The 14,029-nt window shown below is 45.3% G+C and overlaps 1 protein-coding gene across 4 annotated transcripts; it reads left to right on the top strand.

The window, feature by feature from the left end:
- The first annotated feature begins 732 nt into the window (after positions 1 to 732).
- On the top strand, positions 733 to 4,103 carry LOC123402402 (triacylglycerol lipase OBL1-like). Of its 4 annotated transcripts, XM_045096322.1 has the most exons (6): positions 733 to 1,164; positions 2,005 to 2,232; positions 2,353 to 2,984; positions 3,309 to 3,379; positions 3,565 to 3,579; positions 3,697 to 4,103. In XM_045096322.1, exons 1-6 carry the CDS (start codon positions 840 to 842, stop codon positions 3,758 to 3,760), a joined length of 1,335 nt encoding a protein of 444 aa, XP_044952257.1. In that variant the 5' UTR covers positions 733 to 839; the 3' UTR covers positions 3,761 to 4,103. The 4 variants fall into 4 exon arrangements, with proteins under 4 accessions (XP_044952257.1, XP_044952258.1, XP_044952259.1 ...); XM_045096323.1 differs by lacking the exon at positions 3,565 to 3,579 and having other exon boundaries at positions 734 to 1,164; XM_045096324.1 differs by lacking the exon at positions 3,309 to 3,379 and having other exon boundaries at positions 737 to 1,164; positions 3,697 to 3,751.
- The last annotated feature ends 9,926 nt before the right edge of the window (positions 4,104 to 14,029 follow it).

Raw genomic sequence — 14,029 nt, forward strand, 5'->3', positions numbered from 1 at the left:
TTTTACGGCAGGAAGCGATTGACTCAAGCATCATTTATATATTTTATTATAGGAGTATTTTACCAATCTGCCACGTTTGCGGTGACCATGTTGTTCATCTCGCTTTGAATGCGAGTGACATTTTTTTTTTTTTTTGCGAGAGAGTGACATTTCTTCTATGGCCAGTTGTGGTTTATCATGAACCAAACCAAACACGTTCTTAATATCCACGAGCGTAACAAAATTATCCTAGAATTTTTTTGTATATATATATATCGACCCAAGGAATGTTTCCCCATTCCCGCGGCCTTCTCCCGCACACCATATCTGACGGAATGTTCTTCCGCTTCAGGAGCCCGCGAATTGCACGCCAAGGAGAAGCGCATATAATGGTACGTAGCTTAGCTAGTCATGGACCCATGGTGACGGCTATGCATGTCCCCACCGCGCTGCCATCCCGTCTATCATTCCATGTACCAACTCTCACGTAACAACTAACAACCAGTGAAGGAATCAAGCAAGAAACCTAGTCGTGGGCATGGAGGTGGCTTCCAAGCATAAGCTTTCCACTCCCATGTCCTTGCTTCCATGCGCATCCATCCATGGCCATCCTCGCGTCCGCGTCCAGTCAAAGGCTGTACTCCATTATCACCACCCTGTACCTGCGACAATGATATATTCTGCCGGCAATGGGATTGGGAATCGACAATGATATATTTTGATTGACCGGGCCGGCAGGTTACCACCGTGCCCATCTGCCACACTGCCTCTATATATATACCGGCCGTCTCCCGTGCGCGCGTCCTCCTTGCTGCTCACTGTCGATCGATAGCTAGCGCTAGCTGCTCGGCGTGTTAGGCATGGCCTCCGAGGGTGGTGATGCCGACGTCGGCTTGTGCGGCGACTTCATGGAGCTGCGGCCGGACAAGGGTGGGGTTCGCGACCTCGTCCACCTCCTGTGGTCGCCCAACGTCGCCGAGAACGGCGCCGTGGAGTGCCCCGCCGGCACGGAGATCGGGTCGGCGCGGCGGCGGTGGGCCGTGTTCGTGTCGCTGGTGGCGCAGATGCTGCTGCTGCGGGCCAAGCGGCCGGTGGCGCTGCTGGGGCGGGCGGCCGAGTACTGGATGAACCTCCTCAACGAGAACGGCGGCGGCGTTCTCCCTCTCCTCGCCAACGCCCTGCATGGTACGTAGTTGTACCGAGCGTTTGATTTCGCGTTGTTCCTCAAAATCAGTCGTCCACCTGATAGATCGATTCAACTGTTCTTGACCGCATGATTGATTGCATTTATGATGCTTTCGCTTTCAACTACTCTGGTCGGCTGATTTTGTTCATGAGAGGGTGGCATGAACAGACATTTCCCGGTCTCGTGCAGTTGTAGCGATGCAATCAACGAAACTACTAGTACCTTTTTTTCTTAACCAACCTACCTAATTAACGTGGCATCCTTGATGCAAAATAAGAAAATGAGTGACTCAATACTCCAACCTACTAGTCTCTCCTTGAAGATCTATGTACTTAATCATATACTCTTTGGGTATGCGGGTACATAAAAACGGAGGGAGTTCGTCGGATTCCAAATTTCCAACTAATGGACACTGCTAATATCTTGCGTACCGCTGATTCTTCGAACAAATTAAGGACACATACATATTTTCAGGACTAGTCTTTGAATAGAGACTGCCTACCATAAAAGCAGAAATTACAAGTCGTTTTCTAAAAAACTGATAAAAGGTCGTTTTTCATAGTTTTGAAACTGAATGATACTATTCTGCTGTAACAGTCCAGCTTACTATTCCGATTGTTGACGATTGCGTCCAGAAGAGGACAATCCCTAATTGATTGATTGAGCACCAGTTCTGAAGATTATTACCCTGATCGATATATACATTGTCACACACTCAAGCCATTGCATGTGACAAAATGACAAGTATATGTATGTTGTGGTACCACCCAGCCGAGTCCCAAAAGAAGGAGAATATATGCTAAATTGCTAGCTTATACTACTACCAACTCTTGCTTCAGGGAAGGTGAAAATGCCAGACAGAGCATCCCTGAACTACCGCTCCTGCATCGGGCTACTCGACACGAGGATCGAGCTGGACAAGATGATCAAACCAGGGGACAGCAACTACCACGCCGCCCTGTCGATCATGGCCGCGAAGCTGGCCTACGAGAACGAGCCCGTCATCAGCAGCGTCGTGCAGAACCACTGGCACATGGAGTTCCTGGGCTTCTACAACTGCTGGAACGGTAAGACAAACAACCAACTCCGGCATCCTCGGTCACTTGCATGACGTGCGATGCATGCGTGCGTGCGTGCATGGCTTGATTTAATGGCGTGTCGCACTCTGGTCCGGTCCGTGGATCCAGACTACGAAGGGGACTACACGACGCAGGCGTTCATGCTGGCGGACGCGCCGGCGCCGGACGCGACGCTGGCGGTGGTGGCCTTCTGCGGCACCAAGCCGTTCGACACGGAGCAGTGGTGCACGGACGTGGACTTCTCCTGGTACGAGCTCCCGGGCGCCGGCGCCGGCTGCCGCGTCCACGGCGGCTTCATGAAGGCGCTGGGACTGCAGCGGCGCGGCGGCTGGCCGAGGGACGTCGCCGACCCCACGGGCGCCGGCGACGGCAGGCCGTTCGCGTACTACGCCATCCGCGAGAGGCTCAGGGCGTTCCTGGGCGGCAACCCGGGCGCCCGGTTCGCGGTGGCCGGGCACAGCCTGGGCGGCGCGCTGGCCGTGCTGTTCCCGACGGTGCTGGCGCTGCACGGGGAGGAGGCCGTGCTGGGGAGGCTGCAGGGCGTGTACACGTTCGGGCAGCCCCGCGTGGGCGACCAGCGGCTCGGGGCGTTCATGGCGCCCTACCTGGAGAACCCCAGCCGCTACTTCAGGTTCGTCTACTGCAACGACATCGTGCCCCGGGTGCCCTACGACGACTCCACGCTCCTCTTCAAGCACTTCGGGACATGCCTCTACTTCGACAGCTTCTACAGAGGACAGGTCCGTCCAGTCGCTCACCATATATATCACTTCATTTTTTTTACCATGCATGTGTTACGACTCCCTCCGTTCCTGAAAAATAAGTCTTTTAAAAGATTTCACTAGAAAACTATATACGGATGTATATAGACATATTTTAGAGTTTAAATTCATTCATTTCACTTTGTATGTAGTTGAAATCTTTAAAAAGACTTAGGAGTATTATTTAGGAACGGAGAGAGTAGTTAAGATCAAAAATGCTACACCTACGAATTCTTACTTATAAATTACTTACGTAAAGGAGGTTTGCTTCCCTAACCTCCACTAATCCCCCCTGATTTTCAGGGTGGGGTGCTGCGGAATCCAATCAACCACGCCCACCTCATCACCTACGTAAGATTTCGTAGAAAATCTACGTAAGTTTATTAAACCTTCCAACTAATCTAAACATGCCCCCCTGATTTTCAGGGATGGGTGAGCCTCATCCTCCTCTTAATCCAATCAGTTATTGTCAAGTCAGACTATTACGTAAACGTACGTAAACATTTACGTAGATGTAGCATTGCTCTAGAAGGAATGCATGCATGTGATGCTGTAACAGGACTAAACTTCCAAGGTAAGGCAAGGCGATCGAGCAAAGCATGGCTTGGAAGCAAGAACCTCATCGCAATGCACTTTTGGAGTTGGAGAAGAGACGCTGACGCTGACGGACGCCTTTGAAAATGAAAAGCAGGTTACGGCGGAGGAGCCCAACAAGAACTACTTCTCGGTGCTGGCGGTGGCGCCCAAGCTGGTGAACGCGTGGTGGGAGCTCGCCCGGAGCTTCCTCATCGGCTACGCGGAGGGACCCGAGTACGCCGAGGGGTGGCTGATGCGGCTGGCCAGGGTCGCCGCGCTGGTGATGCCGGGGCTGCCGCCGCACGCGCCGCAGGACTACGTCAACGCCACCAGGCTCGGGGCGGCGTCCCTCGGCCCGCTGGAGGTGGCCGAGCAGCCAGTTTAACTTTATTTAGTGCATATACTAGAAGTTCAGAATCAGATTAAACATATGTAAGTAGTCTGCATTGTTAATGTTCCGGTGTTCAATGTCTGAGCAAATGATCATGTGGATATATATGTAACTAATAGTTCGTCTTACAATCTGCGCACCCTCCTTCCTATTACAAGGTTAGGGCATCTCTAGCTAGTCATCCCCAAACGCTTAATGTGGATGATGGTTTGGGAATAAAGACCTATCTAAACCCATCCCCAAACTTTATTTTTCTACATTTACCTTTTATTCTCCCAAATTACCCCCCCCCCCTCCTCCTCATATTTGCTCTAAGTTGCTCACTTGTAAATATAAATAGGGAAGCATCGCACTCTTCCTGCCCGACCCCCCGTCATTGTCGCCCGCCAGAATGGACGGACACACCCCTGGCCGCCCTCGCCTGCGTCGAAGACTCACTAGTGGCGGTCAATTCCATGCCGCAACCATCGAAACCAGTGGCGGACCCAGAATTGTTTGACTCCCCGAACGAGAAACAAAGGGCTAAAAACTATCTAGAAAAAACTCTAGCTTCAAGGCATACTAAAGTCAATCTATGTTGCATTACTAATAAGAAACCAAACATAATATCCAATGGCAGCATTTGTTGCATGATGGATCGACAATAAAGCAAGACAAATCAAAATACAATATGTAGCATAGAAGATGATACAAAAGATTTATATCAAACCAAAGTATTGGTTGATCTGAGCCTCCCATGACCACATCTTCAATAGCAGAAACTAAACCTTCAATCATCAATTTCGAAATGCAAACCAGTGCATAATATAGCAGGTAAAACTAGTTAATAATAGATGCAAAATGTGAAAACTTACTTCTAGGATGAGGCAAAACGCCTTTACGTGTGCAATAACCTTGAAATCGCTCGATGATCTTTGATTCTTCAATAGTAACAAATGCATCTCGCTCAATGTAACATACCATTCTATGATCCATCCAATCTTCACCCATTTTGTTCCTCAATCCAGTCTTGATAATGCTCATTGTTGAGAATGCTCTTTCCACTATTGCGGTTGCAACACGTAAAATCAATGCTAACTCAATAAGACGATAAACCAAGGAAAAAGTTGTGTGCATATCAGTTTTAACCATATTAATGGCAAGATGACCAAGATCATTGCAATTCATCAAATGTGGATCAGCTTTTGCTTCCCGAATGAATGAGTCTAGTTGGTTACTAAGGACAAAAGTAACTTCATATGTAGAGAAGTCAGCATCATACATATTAGCAAGATCTACTAGCTTGTCTTCACTATAATTGGAGAATGAATTCTTGGGATCAAGACAGGCAATGCATCTCAACAATTGAGTAGACCTTTCATCAAAGAGGTTGTTTAACTCCACAATAAGTTGATCATGCAACACATTGAATATTTCAATTTTGAAGTGATGGATGTAAGTTACCAATTGCCCACTCGAAGACCTTGAATGCCCATTAGCAGTTCTTGTATCTTCCATATTTGGCTTCCACATCACAGCAAGACGACACAATGTCTTTGGGCAACATTATCTGTTGGTTGTTCTTTGGGCAACATTATCTGCATGGTTGTGTAAATTTTCTAACACCTTTAGAACTGGTTTCCACATCTCAACAAGGCGACACAATGTGAAGTCAACTTATGGTTATCTCCTGCATCCCCAAATAATTTTGCCACCTTTGGGTCTTTCTTTATGAACAAGTCCAACAACTCTTTAAAGTTACCATTATTCATTGAGCTATTAGACTCATCATGACCACTAAAAGCAAGAGCTTGTAGTATAAATTTTTTGATAATACTCAATATAATCAAGAGACGAGCTTTGTCTTCTTCTTCTTGCTTCTGAGAACCCCTATCAAACACATGTGGAAGATTTTATCTTTGATTTTTGAAATCCTCATAATGTTGCCTAGATTTATTATGAGTGTTGGGGAACGTCGCATGGGAAACAAAAAAAATTCCAACACGCACGAAGACCTATCATGGTGATGTCCATCCATGAGAGGGGATTTGGATCTACGTACCCTTGTAGATCGCACAGCAGGAAGCATTAAGAAACGCGGTTGATGTAGTGGAACGTCTTCACGTCCCTCGAACCGACCCACGAACCGTCCCACGATTCGTCCCACGATCCGTCCCACGAACCGTCCCGCGATCCGTTGCACGAACCGTCTTGCGATCCGTCTCATGATCCGTTCCGATCTAGTGCCGAACGGACGGCACCTTCGCGTTCAGCACACGTACAGCTCGATGACGATCTCCACCTTCTTAATCTAGCAAGAGGGGGCGGAGAAGTAGAAGAGCTCTCCGGCAGCGTAACGGCACGCCGGTGGTGGTGATGATCTACTCCGGCAGGGCTTTGCCTAAGCTCCGCAGAAATACGATCTAGAGGAAAAACTGTGTGGTATAGGGTCGAGCAGCACGTGGCAAAGTTGTGTCTCAAAAACCCTCAATACCTCTAGTATCGGTTGAACCTCCGTGTCAAGGATTCATATAATCTCGTATGTCATTCCCTTTGTCCTTCGGTATGTTACTTGTCCGAGATTTGATCGTCGGTATCCGCATACCTATTTCAATATCGTTACCGGAAAGTCTCTTTACTCGTTCCGTAATACAAGATCTCGTGACTCACACTTGTCACATTGCTTGCAAGGCTTGTGTGTGATGTTGTATTACCGAGTGGGCCCCGAGATACCTCTTCGTCACACGGAGTGACAAATCCCAGTCTTGATCCATACTAACACAACGACACCTTTGGAGATACCTGTAGAGCACCTTTATAGTCACCCAGTTACGTTGCGACGTTTGATGCACACAAGGTATTCCTCCGGTGCCAGTGAGTTATATGATCTCATGGTCATAGGAACAAATACTTAACACGCAGAAAACAATAGCAATAAAACGTCACGATCAATATGCCACGTTCATAGTTTGGGTCTTCTCCATCACATGATTCTCCTAATGATGTGATCCCGTTATCAAGTGACAACACTTGCCTATGGCTAGGAAACCTTGACCATCTTTGATCAACGAACTAGTCAACTAGAGGCTCACTAGGGACAGTGTGTTGTCTATGTATCCACACATGTATTTGAGTTTCCAATCGATACAATTCTAGCATGGATAATAAACGATTATTATGAACAAGGAAATATAATAATAACTAATTTATTATTGCCTCTAGGGCATATTTCCAACAATGAGCACTATCATGCTTGCCAACATGTTGATTAAAAACTTTAGGCCCATCCTTCCAAGTTTTGAATCCATGTTTCATGAATGCTTCAATATCATAGTTTTCAGCTCTTGGTTGCTTAAACAGAAAACAATAAAATCACGAGGCTGATTTTTTTTCAATGCTATGTTCCAACCAGCCGCGATGATTAGTGAACCAATAGTTATGAGAACTTCTACCATTGATATTTTCATATGTATGATTAGTTCATTGGCAAGGACCCATACTAATGTACTCCATCCTAGCAAGATCTCTAATGTCTACATCCAAATCCTCAATGGGTATTCTCTTACCGAGGTCCGATTCAACATCACTTGGTTTGAGTTCACCTCTAACATTAGGGTGATTATCTCTTTGAGTTGAAGCACATGTTTCCGCGGTTTTGGTGGTTCGAATCTGAAAAAAGAATTCAATGTCTTGTTTCTTTTATTCATCTTGCTTTCCTGCAAATATTTAAAGAACAATGGCATATCAAACAATATGGCATCTAAAAAATAACAAAATTTCTAACAAAAAAAGGCCGAAGTTCATGCGGCTCACTACCTCGCCGGACCCCTAGCGAGGCGGACAGCGGGACGGGCAGCGAGCGGCGGGGGCAAATGGAGGCAGCATGCCAGCATAGGCCACGGGGACGCGCGAGTGGCGTTGCACGGGGGTGGCGAACTGGCGGGGGCGGGGCGATGCACCGATGTCGAAGAGGCGGCGACCGACGGTGGGAAGCGGGCGGCGCGGAGCGACGGGTTAGGTTTCGGGGCACAGCCTGTTGGGGAACGTAGTAGCAATTCAAAAAAAGTCCTACATCACACCAAGATCTATCTAGGAGATGCTAGCAATGAGCAAGGGGTAGAGCATCTTCATACCTTTGTAGATCGCTAAGCGGAAGCGTTACTATGAATGCGGTTGATGGAGTCGTACTCGTAGCGATTCAGATCGAGGGAGATTCCGATCTAAGAGCCGAACAACGGTGCCTCCGCGTTCAACACACGTGCAACCCGGTGACGTCTCCTTCACCTTGATCCAGCAAGGAGAGAGGAGAAGTTGAGGGAGAGCTCCAGTAGCACGACGGCGTGGTGACGTTGGAGCTATGTACTTCTCCGGCAGGGCTTCGCCAAGCACCGCAGAGGAGGAGAAGAGGGAGAGGTAGGGTTGCGCCAAGAGGTGGTGTAAAAGGTGTGTGCAACCCTCCCAAAACCCTCTATATATATAGGAGGGAGGGAGAGGGGGCCGGCCACCCTAGGGTTTCCCCTAGGTGGTGCGGTGACCAAGAGGGGGAGGGGCGACGCCCTAGGGGGTGGCTTGCCACCCAAGGCAGTCACCACGCCCTAGAGTTTGCTGCCCTATGCGCATTGGGCCTTGGTGGGTGGCACACCAGCCCACCTAGGGGTTGGTTCCCATCCAGTTTTGGCCCACGTGGCCTCTCGACGCTGATGGCCCCTCCCGGTGGACCCCCGGAACCCTTTCGGTGGTCCCGATACAATACCGATGATTCCCGCAACATTTCCGGCGATCAAATCTCCACTTCCTATATATGAATCTTTACCTCTAGACCATTCTGAAACTCCTCCTGACATCCGGGATCTCATCCGAGACTCCGAACAACCTTCGGTAACCACATATACTATTCCCATAACAACTCTAGCGTCATCGAACCTTAAGTGTGTAGACCCTACGGGTTCGGGAACCATGCAAACATGATCGAGACACCTCTTCGGTCAATAACCAACAGCAGGATCTGGATATCCGTGTTGGCTCCCACATGTTCCACGATGATCTAGTCGGATGAACCACGATGTCGAGGATTCACTCAATCTCGTATGCAATTCCCTTTGTCGACTGGTATGACACTTGCCCGAGTTTCGATCGTCGGTATCCCTATACCTTGTTCAATCTCGTTACCGCCAAGTCTCTTTACTCGTTCTGTAACACATCATCTTGTGGCTAACTCCTTAGACACACTGAGCTAAATATGATGATGGATTACCGAGTGGGCCCAGAGATACCTCTCCGTCACACGGGGCGACAAATCCCAATCTCGATTTGTACCAATCCAACAAACACTTTCGGAGATACCTGTAGTGCACCTTTATAATCACCCAATTACGTTGTGATGTTTGATACACCCAAAGTACTCCTATGGTATCCGGGAGTTGCACAATCTCATGGTCTAAGAAAATGATACTTGACAAGCTCTAGCAGACGAACTACACGATCTTGTGCTATGATTAGGATTGGGTCTTGTCCATCACATCATTCTCCTAATGATGTGATCCCGTTATCAATGACATCCAATGTCCATTATCAGGAAACTATGACCATCTGTTGATCAATGAACTAGCCAACTAGAGGCTCACTAGGGACATGTTGTGGCCTATATATTCACACATGTATTACGGTTTCCGGTTAATACAATTATAGCATGAATAATAGACAATTATCATGAACTAGGAAATATAATAATAACCACTTTATTATTGCCTCTAGGGCATATTTCCAACACAGACACGCAGGGATAATCGGGGAGGGTTCGCTCGCTTGCCTCTGCTCTTGCGGTCTCGCCTCTCTTGGGGACTCGGGGGCGCAGGTCGAGATGGGCAAGCCCTGCCTCGGCTTCGACTGGGCTGCGCCCCAGGCCGGGTTTTTTTATAATTATAGGCCCACTAAGTTTTGCACGCCCCACGCACTGGCCTGGGCTGCCTGGGGGCCAAATCATCATCAAGAGATCATCGATTTTGGAGTTAGTCATTGCTCGCGCCGCCGCTACCACGCGAAGGCTCTTGGCCCGCCGGTTGGCAAACAGCAACGCAAGACGATAACTAAGGCAGCGAACAACACGACGTTGCCAGGAAGAATAGGAAGAAGAAGGCGTCGCTCGCCCCGCCACCTTGCCCTCGGACTCTCTCGCCTTGACGTCAACCATGTATCCTCGTGCAGGTGTGCCCCCACCCCCTCCGCCTCTGACGGATGAGGAGAAGCTGGATTCGGATGAGATAAGGAGCATGGCCATAAAATGCCCATAAGGTAATTTGTGTTTCTTCTTTTCCTTTTGTTTTGCAATTGCTAATTGAATTATGAATGATGTGCTGCTAACTCCTACGATGTCTTGTTGTGACTGTAGTGACTAGTGAGAAACTAGAGCCAGATTAGATGTCTGAGTTCATCTCATAATTGGACGCAAGAAACACCATGGGCCTCGGCAAGATTGCCATGCCATGGAATGAGAAGAATGTTGAGATAGTGGTGGAGGAGGTTGAAGAGGTTGAGAGTCGAAGACCCAAATTCCAAAAAGGGGTTTCAAGAACAAGAGGGTGGTTAAGGAGTCTCAAGAGCAAGATGAACGAGAGGGCGTGATAATATTGGAAGTTAACTCATGCGAACATATTAGCTAAGTCGTTGGGTGGCGGTGGCGGCAATGGTGGCGACAATAATGATGGTGACAGATGCAATGGTGGTGCTGGGTGGTGACAATGTGAGTGCATGATGCCCTTGTGATTGATGATGTCTTTTGATCCACCATGTGTTTTGTGGTTTTTTGAATAAACTTGTTCATTTGGTGCCTTTTGTAATAATTATGGTCATGTTTTAGTTGTTTGTCAGATTGGATGAAGTTTGTTTATGTTCGTACTTGAATTATGATGTGGTGCCTTTGAATTGTTTAAGTTTGTGTTGAAATGTGTTGCATTTTTTTGGATTGTTTGCATAAACATTTTGACGAATTTAAAAAATATTTTTTAGGGGGAATTAAACTTTGAGCGAGATGCTAAATGGAAAAATCCTAAAAAATAGGAATTAAACATGATGATAGGATGAAGACTTAAGCTACAGGAAATGGACTAGAGATGTCCTTACGTAAACATGACCGCTACACTCACAAGCTGAAGAACAAGTAAGCCCGGCGGAGGGAGGAAATAGTAACACCTCATTTGGTAACCATCATCTGGCATTGAAATCGTGGAATTGGGGTTGGAATCAAAGGCGCATAGTTGTTTGGCCGCAGCAGGAATCATAATTGCCAAGGTAGTTCTTGTGCAAACGAATTTGAACACCATTGTCCATAGATACCAGTATTTGATAAGTACGTAGATTTCAGGTTATAAAATCATGTGTCAGCAAAACATGATATTTGAAATTGGAATCCAAATCCAAGCAAATTAAACTGTACCGAAATTGCATTTCATTTCATTTCCACAAATGAAATGAAATAGTAGGAGCGACATAAGCTATTATGAATTTTGGGACAACTATATGAGCAACGAAAACTAAAATTCTGCGAATGGAGGTAACATCACTTACAATCCAAATCCAAGCAAATGAAACCCTACCCAAATTGCATTTCATTTCATTTCCACAAATGAAATGAAATAGTAGGAGCGAGAGAAGCTATTATGAATTTTTGGACGTCTATATGAGCAATGAAAACTAAATGAGGTTTGCTTCAGTAGACCCCTCCCCCCCCCCCCCAAACACCCAACAAAACGTAGAAGGGGGAATGTATACCCACCTTATTTTATATATTACAGACCATCGTACGTATATAATACAAGATGGGTGCAATGCAAGGTACGTACGGCAATCTGTAGTGTATAATATGAGATGGGTATACGTTTTCCCTTCTACGTTTTAGAAGGAAGTTCTACCGAAGCAAAAGTGAAATTAAAATTCTGTGAATGGAGGTAAAATCACTTGCAATGAGTCTACTATTTTGTATCATCTTTCACTTGGTGGAGTAACTTATGTTCTGCTTTGCTTAGATGCTGGTCACTGGCAGTCAAATTTGTTAAGATTAATGTGTCATATTTACTTGCGTATGCGGTTGATATATGATCCAAACAACCGGTGTGTATTACCTAGCTGATGTGGACCGGCAGCTCCACTCTTAGATTTTCTTTTGAGAGTTACTCAACTCTTAGTAATTAACCACATTGGGTTGATCTCTCTCAGTCTCATCATTACTTGTTATCAGCGATAACCTAAGAAGAAAAATACAGATGGGAAGCTTTCAATTGCCTAGCTATCCATGCAAGTAGGCAAATAAATGCAGGTTAATATAAGAACTAGTACTACCTCCGTCCAAGTGTATAGGGCATGCACGTAGTTCTAGGTTATCAATTTAACTATCTAAATATATATTATATGCGATAAAAGTTATATATTCAAAAACTACATCTTCGCATGAATCTAATGACATATTATTTTTTACATATAATACATATTTAAATAGTTAAATTAACGACCTAGAACTACGTACATGCCCTATACACGTGGGTGGAGGGAGTACTCCCTCTCATCCGAACTGTCATACTCCCTCCGTCTTAAAATAAGTAACTTAAAAATGACTCAACCTTATACTACCTCCGTCCATGTGTATAGGGCATGCGCGTAGTTCTAGGTTATCAATTTAACTAGCTAAATATATATTATATGTAATAAATAATATACCATTAGATTCATATGAGAATGTAGTTTCTGAATATGTAATTTTTATCACATATAATATATATTCAGCTAGTTAATTTGACAATCTAAAACTACGCGCATGCCCTATACACTTAGACGGATGTAGTACTAAAGTTAATGTAAAATTAAGTAATTTTTAAGTTACTTATTTTAAGACGAAGGGAATGCGTTTTTCGACACTATTAATAGTGTGATAGTGTCAAAGGAGTACAATTTACTGCTAACGGTCAGCTACAAAGCTAACAGAAAGAGAGAGGCTGACATCAACAGTGACTGCAAATTCCTAGCTTAAAATCTTTGAAACGCAATTATGCAGTGAGCAACTTGGAATTGGCAACACGTGTCACAAACAACCAAAGCAAGGGTTTGGCATTCACATATCATTGTCAGATACAATCATCATTGCTAAAACATAACGAGAAAAGCATCATTTGGAAAGCTGACACAATAATTACAAAAACGTCTATATTCTGTCCCTTCATCCTCTAGGCGGTTTCGATGGTAACGTGGTGGCTCTTTCACACAGGAGGAAGCCTAGACAACACATATGCTCTTGAGAGTTTAGATTAATACTGAGATGGAGCCCAATACCTTAAGTCGGGCTGGAATATAAACTCAAAACTCGTGAGTTAAACGGAGTAGCTCATGACTTAGCTCGACTTGACTTGAACTCCATGACTAACAAGTCAAGCCGAGTTTTAATCCGAGCTCTTTAACAGAAACAAAATTAGAATGATTGAAGAATGCATTCATTAAGAAACAAAATTACAACAATGGCGATATAAAATTAGGATGTAAGTATAGTTAATTGGTTGTTGATTATTCTTTGTTGTGGTAAAAATATTTGAGAACGATATTTACGAAGAACATGAGGTGAATCGGTTGCAAATAAATGAAACAGAGGAGGCCGTTGTCAACATTGAGTACACATTATTGCATAAAATTATGTGAACCACAATTGTCCAATTAGCAACTTGGAATTGACAAAGCTCTGACAAACAACCAAGGCAAATATTTGGCACACTCACATCATTGAAGCGGCATAAGGAGAAATAGCCGCATATCAAAATATGTTGGAAAGCTAAACAAGAAGGTCACAGCATGAATTTAAGTGACCAAAGCATAGTTTGTGTAACCTCTTATGTCTCACTGAATAAACTACTAACTCGATGTATACTCCAGGTGCTTATGGAGAATAGAATTATGATCAAGTAGTGAACGCGATGATTACAATCCCTGCAAACACCATAACAATGATGATAAGAATTATGATCAAATGAAGCTAGTGTCGGAATCAGAGTCTATAAATACGGCCACTCACAGACTGAGCAATGCACTGCCACTGCAAGTA

This window comes from Hordeum vulgare, chromosome 6H (assembly GCF_904849725.1).
Source record: "Hordeum vulgare subsp. vulgare chromosome 6H, MorexV3_pseudomolecules_assembly, whole genome shotgun sequence".
NCBI classification, from domain to species: Eukaryota; Viridiplantae; Streptophyta; class Magnoliopsida; order Poales; family Poaceae; genus Hordeum; species Hordeum vulgare.

Bases quoted from the DNA above. Each gene is read 5' to 3' on its own strand.
- LOC123402402 (XM_045096321.1), top strand. From the start codon at position 840: ATGGCCTCCGAGGGTGGTGATGCCGACGTCGGCTTGTGCGGCGACTTC. The intron at 2,233-2,352 runs GTAAGACAAACA...CCGTGGATCCAG, and splicing joins CTTCTACAACTGCTGGAACG to ACTACGAAGGGGACTACACG. The intron at 2,985-3,696 runs GTCCGTCCAGTC...AATGAAAAGCAG, and splicing joins ACAGCTTCTACAGAGGACAG to GTTACGGCGGAGGAGCCCAA.